Raw genomic sequence first — 17132 nt, forward strand, 5'->3', positions numbered from 1 at the left:
TTTTCTGCTCTGCTCTTTTTCACCATGACTATATTTCAGGACCAAATTAATGAATGGGGCACAAATGTATCCAAAACATACTTATTCTAATGATACAATGCTGCAGATCCTAAAAATTCCATCAGAATTTGCCCATCTGAGAGCGTTATCCATGAACACAGAGATAGCTGCGTAGACGTGTGCAGTATAAATTATTCAGAAACTCGGAGATTTGCCTATAACCTGAAGGACAATACACTTAACCACAGTCTTTCATAGATAAGCTCTTTAAGAGAACAAAATTGACAGTGTGCTTTCCTTCTAGGTTGTTCTCACCTACGTCCAGCATGTATGAGAAATGCTCTATTCTCTGCTCTCTCCCCATGCCTAAGGTGCCACAGAGCACCCTGCCAGTGCCATGTCCCCGCCGAAAACCACCCAGTGCAGCCCATGGACATGGGACCCAGCCGAAGCTTCACACCATGATGACAAGGTCCCGCAGGGGGACTGCGTGACTTTCTCTCTCCCATGCCCAAGCCCCTACATTTCAATAACACTGAGGAGAACTCGGGGCCCACGGGCTCTCTCAGCTTCACACTCATTATCTCCTAAGCTTTAAATTCTTATCTCTCCCCCTTTACCCATCCTCCTCTCAACTTGGACTGATCCTTCACACCTCCGCAAAGACATCACTTCCCCCCAGAACACCCTCCCAGACCCCAGCCTCGCCCACCCTAAGACTGGATTAGGAGCTGCCCCCAAAGCCTGCAGTGCTTCTCTCTGAGCTGTGCTTTCCACGGCAGATCCTTGCCTGCACCACCTCCCCTGCCCCCAGCAAGATCTTTCTCTCTCTCCTGATGAGTAGCATACAGGGAGCCTCAATATTTAATAACTGTTCCCTGAAACCAAAGAAATGAAGCTAAACAACTCTGACAATAGCTAACATTAAAATAAGTGCTTGAGATTATTTTTTAAAATTTTGCAACAGGCAATTTTGTACATTTCCCCCATGATAACATATCATTTTTGAGTCCCCACCATGCGTCTGACACCACATTAGGTATTTAAAAGAAAAGACGTTACCGTTAATCTCACTATGCCTCTAGCCAGGAAGGTGTATGAACCCTCATTTTAGAGATAAGGCCATCGAGGCCCTGAGGTTAAGTAACCTGCCCACAGTCACAGAGTCAGTAACCAGTTGGTGGTGCTTCTACTCAAAAGCTACAGACTCCAAAGCCTGCACGCGGTTCTAAAGGAGAGGAGTCCAGGGCCCTGGGCTCTGGGCAGTCAGAACTGTTTTTTGTTTTTTTGTTTTGAGGAAGGTTAGCCCTGAGCTAACATCTGCTACCAATCCTTCTCTTTTTGCTGAGGAAGACTGGCCCTGAGCTAACATCCATGCCCATCCTCCTCTATTTTATGTGGGACACCTGCCACAGCATGGCTTGACAAGCGGTGCGTAGGTCTGCACCCAGGATCTGAACCAGCAAACCCTGGGCCACCGAAGCAGAATGTGCAAAATTAACCACAATGCCACCGGGCCGGCCCCCAGAAATGTTTTTATAATGACACTGAGATGCGATTTGCTTTTCCCTCTCATGCTCTCCAAAGGTACGGCTGGCTTTTCCAGAGGCTCAGGACTTGTGTGCACAGTGTACGCAGACGCAGACGTGAGAACCTGAAGTTCAAGAAAATGTAAAACAATGCCACTACATTTTTTTGTTTTGGAAAACAGTAATTTTTCATTTAAAAATGTTATTTATGTTAACATATAATAGTTTATTATTTTTAAATGATTAACAAATAAATATGTCAAACTGCCCTCAGTTTAAAATTCCAAGACAGTAAATATCAACACATATAACCCACACAAGGATCTCTGGAGTCCTCAATAATTTCTAAGAGTGGGTCTGAGATGAAAAAGTTCAAGAACAACTGTTCTAATCAGCTACTGGAAAGAAATATAAGCAAGGGTTTTTCTCTCCCTGTAAGTTTTATCAAATAATCAGGATGGTCCAGAGCTTCCATTAAAGAATATGTCCACACACCACAATGAGCACTAAGGTCTGATGAACTCTGGCCTTCCTAATATTTTCCTTTGTTGACTCTTCAATATACTTATCTTTAAAGATACTTAAATGTGTTATATAATTTAGAAAGTATCTGTTCAGAACCTATGAAACATTTAAAAAGCATAACATCTATTGTTAAAAAGTGAAAAATTCAAGACAAAAGTCAACAAACCTATCTGAATGGTGATAACTCAGCAAATCACATCAATATTTCGACTTAATCTGGTAGTTCTGTTACACAGCATGGTTTTGAACCAACATTCTATCATACAAGAAATGCAAAATAATTTTAGTAATTCTAAAGCAAAACATGATTAGATAGATATATTTGCTAGAGTAGCAGGTGAGTCATCCAGAGGGAGAGAGATCTCTAGGATTCTGAGACAGCATTTTGAATCACCCATACGATTATCCTCATCACACACTGCAATATGGGCTAAAAGGGGGCAGTGTTTGCACAAATGAAATTTAGTTTCATAACTAGGGCTATATTTCATAATATCTACCTGTTCCTTAAAATAATTTTACACTATGTTTACACGTTAAATGACACAACCAGAAAGCAAGGTTTGCATTTCAGGAGATGAGAAACTGAAACCTAGAAGAGAATACACACAGGAGCATACACCATGGGCTGGACAGTATACTTCACACTTTGTTTATATTACCCAACTGAATTTCAACACTCTTTAGGATGGGTACTATTTTTCCTGTTTTACTGATGAAGAATCTGAGGTTCAGAGAAGTTAAGTAAGTCGCCCAAGGACACCAAGCTAATAAGTATAGAGCTGGGATTCAGACACTTTTCTGACCTTAAAGTCCATGCTATTCCCAAGACTTTACACCTCCCTAGTATTATCTTCAAAACTGAGTGCTTCAAAATCTGAAGAGGATGCAAACTTAAGCAGAAATAAGAAATCAAATACCATGAGTGAAATAAAAAAACGCAATTGTATTTATGATGAAAGTACCTCATTTCCCTTAACCGACTCCGAGTTTGTCTATAACGGCACACTCAGGAAGCTGGAGCAAAGTAGAAATGTACCTGGTATCCCCACCGTCTAGCCAGGAGACGGCACATACGGAGCCATCCAGCATTCAGTGATTCAAACGCCACACAGTCATACACATCCTCTGAAATGCCCTTGAGATATACTGGGATCCACTCTTAACACTAGGGGAGGCTAGAGGAGACCACGAATTCCCATCCAGGGACCAGATTATAATCACAGGTGTCTCCCTCAAACTGGGCTTACCCTCCACTGAAGACAGAAGATGCTGGGCAAGGAGAAGTCTGAGAACCACTGTTCTGAAAAGATGCCTTGTTTAATAAGAAACTTTCTACGGAATAAGAAAAAAATAATTTCTGGGAACTAAGCCACATTTAATTCTGCCCTAGAACCCTCCAGGTCGGCCAGGCTTGCGGACAGCACCTTTGGTCAATTCTGAGGGGGAGCATTTTGCCTTGAAGTTATAGCAAGGAAAACAAATTAGCTGGGTTTGATCTCCACTCATGCCTTTGCCTAAGTTTTCCCCCAGGCCCTCTGCTCTCCAGCATCTTGTCAGATTGCCTTTCTCACCTCCCCTTTCTCATGGTCTGGGAATCACAGGTTCCATCCTGTTGGCTGCAGATTAGACCCAGGGAGGGGTCAGGGTGTCTCTCCACCGGCCCCCTCCCTTCCTCCCTCCATCCCTTCCTCTCCCTCCTGAGAATCTCCAAGTGTCCTGGACTGCTGAGGGCAGCTTCCCCAAAACCCCTACAAATCCCTACATGTCCTGTGTCCTGAGGTTCCTAGGAGGCTTCCTGACCTCCACTTCCCCTGTCCCACCAAGGCTGAAGTGTCTGAGTCTCTGTTCTAAATGCCTCTCCACTGGGGATGCCCCCAACGGTTTTGTCTCCTGACCAAACCCTTTGTTTTCATACTGCTTCAATCCCTTCTGTTCCCACTCCCCAATCCCTGGTCCAAAGTGTCCTCACAGGCCTGGACCACTGGCTCACAATTCATCTTCTGGTTCCCGAGCCATCCTGTAGACTGTCTAATCAATATCACAGACTCCCCATTGAAGTCCAAATTCCTTAAAAGAGAATACAAGACCTCTACCATCTGGCCCTGTCCTGCAGCAAGCTCAGCATCCCGTGCCCCATTTAAGGAACTATCCCCCAACCTGAGATGTCGTCCTCATCCCTGGTTCACTTTTCCTGGCTAAGCCCCAGCCAAATTCCAAGAACCCTCACCCACGGGTACTTCCTGTCTCTGGACATTTGTCACATCACCAAGCGTGGTCTTTTACTCTGCTTTATATTTTCACATATTGGTCACGTTTCCCCAAACTGACTGAAAGCTCATTAAAAACAAGACTGGTGCCTTATAGCTCTAAAATCACCAACTGTGCCACCCAAACTCAGAGTGTAAGATCAATACGTGTTTTTGAATAGCCACCAGAATAATCTGGACATACAGGTATTAATTTATTTTTCCTAGACCTAGGGCACAAACACCAACACTTATAATGGAAAGATGTCTCTGTGAATACGAGAGCTTAACACTTAAATCTGTTTGCTTATAAATTCTGCAGGATAACGAAAATCTCAGCTTATGTAAAGGAAGATTCCTGTTTCAGTGCTGGGTACCAAAACCTCTTAGAGACCAAACACTTTCTGTGGGTTATTTACCGTGATTTTCCACAGTTTGAAATTGAAGTTCACAGTAACATTCAAGAGTTGGTAAAATAAATATTACAGAAGAACACATTTTGCAACTTCCCAAAGAAAAAAATTATAATTTTCTAGAAGTGGTGGGAAAGACTACCACAAACATAAAACTTTGCTGGAAGCCAAGTTTCAGTGTGTATTTAAAACAAAGAGAGGAAGAGAAAAAGAGAAAGAAAAGAAGAAGAAAGAGAAGGAAAAAACGATTCCTCTGAGTCCAAAGTCCATCTTCCTCCGGCAGTGACAACAGAGCTCCTTGCAGACAGGGGCTCGGGCTCAGTTAGCTATGCACCCTCAGCACCTAGCACAACTCCTGAGACAGCAGCATGCAAGACTTTTGAAAAGGTGAATAAACACAGAAGCCAATAAGTGAGAGAGTAAATAAAGGGAGTAATAGAAACAAGTGAGGCTCTGGGGCAGCTTACAAAATAAAAACTAAGGAACTCATAATGAGAAAGCTTTTCACGAAGTCAGAAGGAAAATCCTTCTAGGTAAATTCACAATGTTACACTTATCCTGTAAAGCAGGGAGGATCCGGGTTCCCTTACCTGAGGCACAGGCACTTTCTGCGGGGTGCTCTGGGGTGAAGGGTGGAGCTGTGCCCAAGGCTGGTGATGCGGGTGTGGAGGTGAAGACTGACGGTGCAAGCCCGGGTGGGGCTGCATAGGAGGACAGGTTGGCAACTGCTGAAAAGACGGCTGCTGACCAGGATGCTGTTGGCCAGGTAGCAGTCGTTCCTGGATTGCTTGTGGATCTGCAAGGCCAACACCAGGACAACCATTTGGTCTCATGTGCCCGGCCAACTCCCTCGGTGCTGAGGACATGCCCATAAACGGACGAGACTGCTGCATGTTTCTGGGGCCCATATTCCTCTGTCCAATTCCCATGGCACCAGGGGGCTGATGAGATGGCTGAGGGTGGGGCATATTTGGATAACTGCCAACTTCCATTGGTATCCCAGCACTTCCGGGCCTGACTTGCGGAGGAGGAGTACCTGCTGGATTACTCATTGCTTTCATGGGTGACATGGGAGGTGGAGAGGCATAAGATCCCTGAGGCTGTGAAGGATGCATAGTTTGTGTGTTCATTTGGTTAAGTGAGCCACTGGGGTGGATGGGCTGCTGGTGCATTAGTCCTTGACCACTGCTTGATGGGAATCCTACAGCATTGGGGTATCTTGGTACGGACTGATTCATTGGAGTATTATTTGTAAGGCCTAAATTTTGATTCATCCCTGTATTGTTAACTAATCCCTGATTTAGGTTACTGTAAGGATATCGAGAATACTGCCCTGAGTTGTTTATAGTAGGTGAGGGGACTGTCTGGCTCCGAGAACTAAAGTTAAGGGTTTGTGGCCTAACAGCCCCTTGTTGAGGAGGATTAGGGGAGAATCTGGGACTGTGCGCAACGGATTCTCCATGGAGAGCAGTAGGGGGGTGGTGGTGGAACTGCTGCACTGAGTGACGTAAGGAAGGTGCCATGCTGGGACTCTGCTGGGGCACATGGGACAAGTGGCCAGGTCCTGAGGTGGCAATGAAAGGATTTCCCTGATTGAGGCCCTCTTGACCTTGGGAAAACTGGCTCATCCTCTGCTGTGGCTGACCGTGCTGCTGCATGGAAAAATCCCCACGTGCCATATAGCTGCCCATCTGCTGCATGTGCTGAGGGTGGCCCTGTGCAGGGGGCCCCGACGGAGCCGGCTGGGGCTGCTGCGGCGGCTGCTGCTGCTGGTAGGGGGCTCGGATCTGGTCTGGTACCTGAACAGCCCGGGGGCCCCACATGGAGCCACTGTCCACAAAAGATTGCCCGTGCCTTTCATTCTGCATGCCAGGGTAGACTCCCATCTGACCGCCGCCACTGCCACCATGAGGGACCTGAGGAACGGGAGGGGTGTGATACTGCGAGTGAGGAGACGCGAGTCCGTTCCCAGGGGCATTACTCATCATTCTGTTCGGCTGATCCATCAGATGCATCTTCTGCTGTTCATACTGATTATAGTGATCGAAATGGGTCAACTTTGTTTGATTTTGATTAGTGGAGGGATGATGAAGGGATGGCTGTAAGGAGGCAAAGCCTTGGTCTATCGGCATTTGCTGACCCATGGGATTCACTGGATTTTCAGGGTAACCACATTCTCCAAGACCTTCAAGGCCTTCACTGAAAATATTCCCATCCTCGCCAAAAAGACTCATCATTCCTGGATCCGCCATCTTCTTCCAACACACGGCTCCTCCAAACTACAGCTCAGGAGCTTGTCTGTGCTTCACTTCACTGAGGTGTGTGTCCTCAAAGCCTATAATCCTTAACTAATCTTCTTCATGTCATTCCATATTTCTTTAATTCTCTTGGACCCTGCAGTGTCAGGCAAAGTCTGGATAGAGGTCCTAGAAGGGAATGGGAGGTGGGGAGGAGGAAGGAAGAAAACAAAGAATTAGGAACAAACGATAAAAACTGCCAGTATTTTATGCATGTGAATTTGGTTTCCATCAACAATACTAATCTAGCCCCCTCGCTGAGCTGTATTTTATAAATCTAGTTCACTTTAAGAGAAACTCATTAGCTTCTACCAGAAGCATTATTATGATCGGTTACTTAGAAAGCAAGCAAAACACTAACCTTAACCTTAAATTAATCCATTCACTACACTTCCTAGCGTTCCGTTCTTGGATGGAACAGAACAAAAGAACACAACATGAAGCAGCAGCAGCTGCCACAGCAGGCAAGCAGATGTATGAATATAGCCAAGCAGCCCATCTGCTGAACTAAAGCCCTGGAAATGCTCTGGTTACCAACAGCCCGCCCTTAACCTTATTCCCCTGAGCAGTGTAATCAGATGAGCAGCCGAAGCACAGAGGGCTGTGAAAAGCCCAACTTAGTTAAATTGACTAGAGGATTATACAAATACCAAAATCAGTCATTTCGTACAAATTAGATATTTACGGCCCACGTATAACTATGTAACAGCAACAGAGGCGTCGAACAAGAAAGCATCCATAACGCTGTTGGAAAGCAAGCTCGCAAACAGTATAATAAATTCATAATTTCATTATGTTTAATGGCAGGAATATACAAGACTCAGAAAGGGACCAGAAGAAAGCCTTCATTCTCTAAGAGGACCAATTTCACTCATGGCTCTGGGCCCACCGCAGTCCCTGTCTGTGCTGCCGGCACAGGAAGTCCAATCACAGGTTCATTATTCACCCACAGATGCCGGCCGGGCTCTGGTGATGGACCAGGAGCCCATGTGACCACTTACAGAGACTCTGGCTGGATGGGCAGTTTCTAGATGATAATTATTCTTATCAGTACGAGCAGAAAACTTTCCCTCAAACCGGTCAAAACTGAAAATTATTTTAACAGAATCAAGTTCAAAATATCCATGCAGCCCTCACCTTTGCCTTAACCTCTTTTGGGAAAAAGCAGGACATAGGCAGGTGGGGGGACAATGGGTAGACATATTCGTCAGCATCCTGTTTACGGAACATAGTATACCCTACCTAATGCTTCGCATTTTATTCAAACAGTTTCTAACAGATTTGGTATCAGATTAAAATAACCAATTTAAAGACTGTTTTGACAATCAAAAGAGAAAAGTGGTTTTGTTGAATGCTAATTAAATCAACAACCTAATAAAGAACTAATTCACATAGGAAAAATGTCTAAAATCTTAAACATCTTTGGAATTTAACTCATTTTTTCTCTTTCATAAGCACATTAAGCATTGTGTGATACTGCCCAACTTGAAAAAACAATGTCTTGTTGAAGAATTTCCAGAGTGATGTTATAAACAGGCTCAGTCATAAATTCTACTGACACACGTCTATATGAGCATGGGAACGAACAATGGGCCAACCAACAGTGCTGAGAACTTAAGACAGATAAAAACTCAGTTTCTGTCTGCTCTGTTCTAATATATTCCTAACAAGGGGAGAATTTTGCTTACAGAAAATATAAACAACATTCCTGTTCGCTGTCAGAACTACAGACATAACACCTGAGAGGGTCTCTAGGTCTGTAGTTTTCAGGTGACAGCTGTCAGCTAGAGTCAAAGGTCTCCTCACTCCACCCGCTAACTGCCATGAATTTTCTGATCGACTTTCTCCGAAAACAGAGGTCAGATGGGTGAAAATAAGGTGAGCATGAAAGCCGCTTTATTTACAGACATGCTGCTTTACTACACAACTCCTTTAAAATCCAAAATACAGAGAAGGAGAACTCTCCAGTGCCAAATGAAACAAATATTTATAAATTGAATTTAATCCCCAAAAGCCTAAGCAGTCAATCTTCATTTACTCAAGGCTCATTCTAGCTTTCAAAGAAATAACTACTGGAATGGACTGGATAACAGCTTAAACCAGCCGTGCAGACTAACCACTTACCAAGATAACCTTTCCGATTAGCTTAGGAAGGTAACGTCTACTTGTATGTCCTGGATGGCTGTGTCTTACAGGATAACGGCGTCATCCACTAGGTTCCACCACATGTCACGAGAGGAAATGCTACTGACTGGATGGGGTTCCCAGCCAGCTCCAGCGGGGTTGGGAGGGGGAGCCCAGAGAGGGGACACAGTTTGTCCTCTGAGCCGGGAGGCAGAGGCATAGGCAGCCTGGAGAAGCAGAGATAGAGTTGAGGCTTACTTTCTATCAGCTTAAGGCTGAGCAGAAGGGGGAAAAGAACTTGCCGAAGGCAGGGGAAGGGACAAAACAGAACACTCACTCAGAGGAATCCTGTCTGACACTTGGGATTCCAGTCCCCTACTCCTTCCCACTCAGTCCATCGCCCAGCAGCACGAAAAACGACAGCACTACCTGGTATCAAGTGAAGACGTCCCCCATCACAACTGCAACCACAATCAGGTGAAGCCGGGCAGAGAAGTTCAAAAACTATGGCTTTCGTCTGTCACTAGTGACCACTCACTCTTGCTCAGACCGCCACCCCTGCCTTCCTGCCCCTTATCTGACCTCAAGACTCGGCTGGCGACAATGCTAGGAATCCATCTGGTAGCTGGATTTCATATTTCTGATCTAAGCTAATCTAATTAATTTATTTTGGTCTTTTTTAATTTGATCAAGACCATTTGAATACCCACTTTCCCAAGTCACAGCTGCAATATATAATTTTATTTCTATCAAAGATATTCATTTAAAACTCCTTTTGGAAATTTGCCTCTTCTCTACATTCAGTATCCACACTTTCTATGTCTAGATCAGCAACTGTTCAATGAGCCATCGAATCAGAGCTGCAGATGTAATTTTAAATTTTCTAATAGCCATATGTAAAAGTATCCCCCCAAAAAGTGAAATTAATTTTAATAATTTTTACTTAACCCAATATATGCAAAATATTATCACTTTAACATGCAATCAATATTTAAAAATGAATTAGATAGTACCAAAAAATGTAAACCCTGCAGGTATTTCACATTTACAGCATATCTCAATTCCTATGGGCCACACTGCAAGTCAAGAATGTGTACATGGGGGCAGCGACTACCATACTGGACAACACAGTCATAGATTGTTAAAAAGAAGGAAGATGAAAATTTAGGATACCATTTTACAAAATATTGATAATTTATGATGACAACTGTTTTAACTGTGATACTATAGAGTAACAGTACAGATACATACAATGAAGAGACAGTAATTTAAGTTTTTGTTCAGTGCCCCACTGGCAAGTACTTTCTGAGAGGACACTCAGAAGGTGCCTGTGTTTGAGGGTGAGGAGGGGCACAAGCGGGCAGCTCAAGGAAGAGAATCATCAACAACGCAGAGACTCACTGTGAAACCCACAACGGAAACTTCAGAGCTGGCGAGCACTTCGGAGACTCTCTAATCCAACACCCTCTTCATTTAGCAGATGAAAACAACTCTTTTAGAGAGTGAGAGGAGTAAACCTCTTCCACAAAACACGTTAATGACGAACAATTCCCAAAGATGAAAGAGAAATGTACAGATGAAACGGCAGCTTACTAGTGGTGGCAAAATATGAAAGGCCCAAACTGGGCTCATTTTACTTAGAGATAAGTCACTAAAACAATTACTGAGACCAGCAAAGAGAAGAGAGTTTCCTTTCTAAAACATTTATTTATACTATTTGTAACTTTTGGGAACCAAGCACATATTAGCACTATATTGAGGCTACTGGTTAATTTTATTGGGAACAAGCAGGATGAAAAATAGGTAGATCCAAAAAACAGGTAAATGGCACACAGAGAATCAGGGACAACCGCAAAGAGTGCACCCAAACTGAGACGGAAGAAAGGAGTTGTGTAAAATATCTAAGAATACTTTGAAGTGAATTTCTGACCTCTCAAAACTTGCATAAACAATGCTTAACTACTGTGCTCTCCTCAAAGTAGGAAGGCATAGGTGTAGCCAAGTTTTGACCTGGTATCACAGTTACCTGGACCGCTAGCAAGGAGATAGGTGAAGACAAAACACCTTTCACGTGCAAAATACTTCTAGAGTCAACCACTTTTTATCCAGTTGTCTAAGCAGGAGGCCATCTAAAGAGACTTTTTCCATAAATATCCAATAAATATGGGCGAGTATGAAGTGAAAGGATAACTGCCTTTTAGATGCTGGAGACTATTTTACTGTTATATAGCTGGATTTGCAACTGTTCTCTTTAAATCTCTTTCCTCCTGCTCCGAAGAGCCTGGGGTATACAACATAACCGTGACAATGATCTTGGGATTGCGGGAAGCATGTGTCAGCATTTCCAAGGGAGCGTCTAGCAGTGGGAAAAACACACATCACCGCCCTCAGCACACCCCATGAAGACGCCTGTCGATCATCAAGGTCACAAATCATATCAAGAGGGGGAAGGATTCACAAGCTGCTAAGTGAATACAGAGAACATAAAGGGCTCAGCACTGCTGGGCTTCTATTCACAGTGAAAGTCCTTTCAGTTAGATCATGAGACCTCTGGACACCGATCCCCACCAAAGGCCCCCAAGAGCCACTTGGGAAAGAGGTAAGTCTAGCCAGGCCAATGCTTGCTGTGGAAGAAGGCATCAATCCAATGGACAATGACCCAGATAAAGACTCAGGAAATGCCTCCAAGTTACCAACATGAGTCACTTCCAGATCTGCCTCATGGACTGAATGATGCCCTTCTTGGACACCCCCTCACCACCACCACCTCCCACCCCGGCCCCCGAACAAGACCACATTTTCTTCCTCATTAGTATGGCAAGGCAGTACCGAAACACTATGACTGTGCTGTCCCACACAGCAGCCACTAGCCACTTGTTGCTATTTAAATTAATTAAAACTAAATAAAATTTAAAATTCAGATGCCCAGTCGCACAAGCTACATTTCAAGTGTCCAACAGCCACATGTGGCTGGCAGCTACTGTGCATATATGGACAGCACATATATGGAACATTTCCGTGCAGAAACTTCTATAGACAGTGCTGCTATATATTTCTTCTTACAAGTAACGTTTTTAGACAAAGACAATATTAAATAGTAGCAATTCTCTTTGATGAAAAATATTTTCTCCTGCTCAGAGATTAGTATTCTTTTAAAGGTCCATACTTACCCCTGGTGATGAAATTTATAGTAGTCTTTCCATATATCATATTTTATGTTAATTAACTATATTTTCAACCTATAAAATTTCTCCTTTCTGTAATATCTCCCAACATATATTTCTATTTCTTAATAAATAATTCTTATGTTAGGAATGATTGTCAACTATACAAAGTTGTGACACTTCAGAATAATTAATTTCAAACCTTTTCCCTTATAACTGCCATATTACGACTGCCCTTTAATAAAGTATTTTTAAGTTTAATTTTTACAACCAAAAATTTACATAGTTATAGTAAGGCCACTATTTTTCTTATAGGCTTTGTGCATTATTTTCATTCACTATTTTACTGGAAGGAAAGTATGTAGAAAGAACCAAACAGGATGTGAAGACCTCCCGAAGGTCTATGGCAGTCCAGGTACAATACGAAAAATTACAAAAGTCATAAGAACTGCATTTATAGTGAGCTTCCACTTACATCACTAACTAACCTCGAATTCTGCTCATAGTAACTGAAGAGCTATATATTTTTTACAGGGAAAACTATGCTTGGAACCGATGTTGTACGTCAGCAGTCCCTATAGCAGCTAATGCTATCTCCACCCACCCCTTCAACCCAGTCAAATGATGGAAAATAACCCTCTTCCCGACAATAATTCACTTAAAGAGTATTTAATGAGTGCCTACTTTGCATAAGGCATTTAACAGACACTGGGTGTAGAGTCGAACAGAACAGACGTGGCCCCTGCCCTGTGCAGCTTGCCGTTCTAATAAATCCCCCTCGGATATCCAGCATATTCAACCCGTGGACCAAACTGCTAATTCTGCCTCCTAAGTATCTCACAAGTCTCCTCCTCCTGGGGATTCAGACTGTCTCTGAAGTGGTCTGGGCTTCAGGGTTTAGTGCAGGACAAACATTAAAGGCTGAATAGTTCTCCCCAGTCCAGTCTCAACACGTTCACACAGCTGACTCAATGATCTTCTAAAACACAAGACACATCATGTCTCTCCCCTGATTAAAATCCTGAAAGGAGTTCTCACAGTTTTCAGGATCAAGTCCCAATGCTCCATTCAGCAGGCTGGAAGGCACTTTGTAATCAGGTCCTGGTCGACCTCTCCATTCTCACCTCCCCAAGTTCCCTTCCGTCTGCCCCCTGAAACATTCACAAATACCCAGGCCAGGTCTGTCAAACCACTGGAAGTTTACCAACAATCATCCATTCACTTCCTCACACCCTCCCTGCCTACACCTGCCTCCTCAACCCCTGACTGTGCAAGTCTGGCCTCTTTTCTCTCTTTTCCTTTGTCACCGCCCATCTGGTGAGGGTTCCTGACCCTCGGGCTGATTCAGAAGCCCTCACTAGCATATCCACTGCACTAGGGGCAAGAGCTACCAAAGCACCAAGCGCATTGTTGTTCTTGTCTGTTTACCTGCCTCTCCCTGCAGACAAGAGCTTTGCCACTTGAACACGGGTCCTGGGACCAATGGCAAACCCTAGGTGAGAGACGTAGAATCCAGAGCCCACTGCAGACCTCCTGACCCAGAATCCGCATTTTATTAGCAAAGACCTCAGGTGATTCCTGCCCACGTGGAAGTGCAAGTCCTGCTCTGCCTCTGAGCTCCTCTTGCACCATAGCTCCAACTACTCCTCAGTCAACCTAAGAATGAATAACTGACAACAAATAACTTGTCCCAAAGAATTACAAAGCAAGTAATACAAAGATATGCTATCTTATTTTAAGCAAAGGTAGTCTTGACATTTGTGACTGATAAAGAAATACTGACTTCATCCATAGAAATATGAATAACCCTAGTGACGAATTTTCACTTGTAACGGTTCACAAGGAGTAGACATCTAAAAATGGTTTAATTTTAAAGATACGACCATCTGCTTGCCAATCATTTTTGCAAGACAAAAAAAGATGCAGTTAACATTAATATCTAATGCCATGTTACATAACACACTATTTCACAGGTTTCTTGCAGAAATCTTTCAGTTATTTCTACATAACTTTGAGGAGTTGAATATTCTGAGCTGCCTTTCAGATAAAGACAAGTTTTTTCTACATAAAAGTGCTGGGGCTAATATGTTTTCTTCCAAGGCAACTTAGGAAATTGAGTATTAGCATTCAGCTAACAGTTTATACCAAGTGCATGGCCACAGCACTAATTTTTTTCTAAACTGATCAAAAGACGCATATTGTCCTATAAGTAAATCGTGCCACTAAAGCAGAAGAATCATGGAAATCAACATCCTTTAGGAAACAACCTTTACACGCTGCAATTCAACACTGAAATTAACTCCTTCAAAGACTAAGCCCACTGAGAAGTCAGGCAGCAGACAGCTGACCTGTTTATCCCCCTAGAGACACTAGGAAAACACATCAGGGCGATGATCTTCCCATCCACAACTTAGCATGGCTCAGCAATAGACCAGGACACGTTCTAATAACACAGAAAGTACTCAGTATTACGTGGCAGAAGAGAAATGAGGACAAACATCTACAGACACATCTGTAATACCATATCTATATATGTAAATAAGATACGTATCTATGTAAAATATGTGGATCTATCCCCTATCTTTTAATGCTATCCTAATTAATTTTATTTTAGATGAGGGGAAAGCAAATGAAGACAGGTCCAGAAATAATGGAAATTATTTTTAGTGTAATTTATTTAAGACGGAAAAATTAAACTTCAGAAATGTATTTCAACCCACCTGGCAAGGATGTTTATAATGCAGACTAATGGAAGAGTAACATAAATTTTACAAAATTTGGTGATTGCTAGTATATCCTGCTTAACAGTGTAAAATATCCTGGGATAGTTTAAACAAACAAAACTTGGTTGGTCTATAAAGGCAAATGACACCACATGTTTATTAGCCTAATAAAAATCATCATTTGAAAATATATTTTCCCACTCACTCTAGACCTATTTCAAGCTACTGACTTGACACACACACACACACACACACACACACGTGTCTCGGGTGACTGTCAAGCCTACAAAAAGTGAGAAAGACTAGTAGGAGGGAAGGAAGGGGTTGCCCAGGGCCACCCTCTGTCTAGGGACACCCTGGCGACCACAAACTCCTATAAAGCTGACCCTAAACCACGGAAGGATGCGAAGGTGGGACAAGAGCAACATGCTGAGGAGTTGAGGAAACAGCAGTCAACTGCTCTTGTAAGAATCATCCTTTTTGTATACTTACTACAGTCGTCACTGAATAACTGATCTGGCAATTTCCTACATTCTTTTGTATTTTAAAGGTTCTGGAAAGCTGAAAAGGGGATCTTGTCTCATATTCCAAGGGGAGTTTAAACTCTACCAAATTCTGCCTGGTTTGAAATGCAGGGAGAGAAGACTCCTCTCCTCTGAGTCTTCTCTGATAACACACTACCAATAGTCTTTTCCTTAAAGAAAAAAAACCTTCAGCAACACCAGAGCTGAAAATAATTTTTCTATTTTCTCTGCTAGAGCAGAGCACAGGAGATGAGAAGGGAGCCTTACTCATCATGAATAAACCTGAGCATAAAGACAGGCAAAGTGTCACAGGACACCAAGGGCAGAGGTCACACAGTAACCTGGACAATTTTCTAAGAAGCCATATTTAATGCAAAAGAGAAATACACGGGAATTATAAAAATGCAAATTTCCATCAAGCAAGCAAGCAATATAAAAGCAAAACAGAACTGTAAAGGAAGATTGAGGAAGTCTTTAGAAGAGTATTAGAGAAAGTATTTTGGAAAACTGCACATAGTATGAAAAAGGTAAATCCACAGGCAAAAAAAGGGAACAAATGTAATGTATTCAGTGACTACAGTACCAAACTTCTATTTCAAATAAATTATACTTGACAAAGGAAATGGAATTAAGGCTGGAATATACAGTAAACAGTTTCACATCCATTACTGCACAATCATTCTGACTTATAACACAGTTGGAAACACTTTTTCTATACCTACACTTATCATAAATGCCAGTAGGTTCTACAACGCGACCATAATCAAAACTATTATCAAAAACTATTAAAATAACTACTAATAATCAAAACTATCAATTTCATGCAGCTAAATAAGCCTAATATATCTTTTAGCCAAATTAAATGTCTTCATTCATATTAGCATAGGGTAAAAGACAAAAGTTTTATCCACAAACTCTGTTATGTTTAACTTTTCCATTTTCCTGCATCCACAGCAAAGGCTGAGCCCTCAACCGGCCCCTCTCCTCGCTACCCGAAAATCTGCAGAGCTTCCTTCCCCCAGTCAGCTGTGCTCCATGGGGAAAACTAACTTTATGAAATACCTTTTATACTAAGTAAATTAATTCATAACCTAAATCTGTTTCAAAAAAAATCGACAGTGCATTCTATAACAAATTCTTATATTATTTTACTGCACAACCATCCTATTCTACAGCATTGAAAGCTGATTGTAATGATCTGTTTCTGCCTCAAATATTTCCCCTAAAAATCACTAATTAGCCAATTCTAATTTTAAGTACTTTTTACATGAGTGTACAAGATTACTGTTATTAGAATATCAATCTAACTTGCAGGTAAACTTTCTATTTCAGTTTGAAAAGGGATCCTACTTATGTAGTTATAAACTTCTACATTGTGTCCATTTTGCTCATAGATCAATATTAAGTTCACCTCAAGTTAGCAAGTAAAAGAGCTTGTAAAATAAGAAAAGGCAAAGTGAGAAGATGAGCTACTCCAGGTGCAACATTTATTCTGCATTATGAGGATGCTCAAGATAATTTAAGGCTACCCATGAAGGCTTATAATTGAATTTTGTACTCGGTTTAATCAAAGAATACAAAAAG

At 42.4% G+C, this 17132-nt stretch overlaps 1 protein-coding gene across 10 annotated transcripts in view; it reads right to left on the minus strand.

Annotated features, from left to right (window-relative positions):
* The window catches only part of CHD7 (chromodomain helicase DNA binding protein 7), a 182577-nt gene that overhangs the window by 119210 nt on the left and 46235 nt on the right, over positions 1-17132 (minus strand). For 7 of the 10 annotated variants that reach the window (XM_070481215.1, XM_070481213.1, XM_070481214.1 and 4 more), the window contains one exon: positions 5307-7142. The exons of 1 other annotated variant lie outside the window; for it this stretch is intronic. In XM_070481215.1, the coding sequence (XP_070337316.1) occupies positions 5307-6968 (1662 nt within the window). In that variant the 5' untranslated portion in view covers positions 6969-7142. Of the gene's footprint in view, positions 1-5306; positions 7143-9137; positions 9365-9566; positions 9698-17132 lie in introns of those variants that run through there. 2 more of the 10 variants (XM_070481211.1, XM_070481210.1) reach the window with 2 other exon arrangements.

The sequence above is a fragment of the Equus asinus genome, chromosome 12 (genome assembly GCF_041296235.1).
Source record: "Equus asinus isolate D_3611 breed Donkey chromosome 12, EquAss-T2T_v2, whole genome shotgun sequence".
Classification (NCBI taxonomy): domain Eukaryota; kingdom Metazoa; phylum Chordata; class Mammalia; order Perissodactyla; family Equidae; genus Equus; species Equus asinus.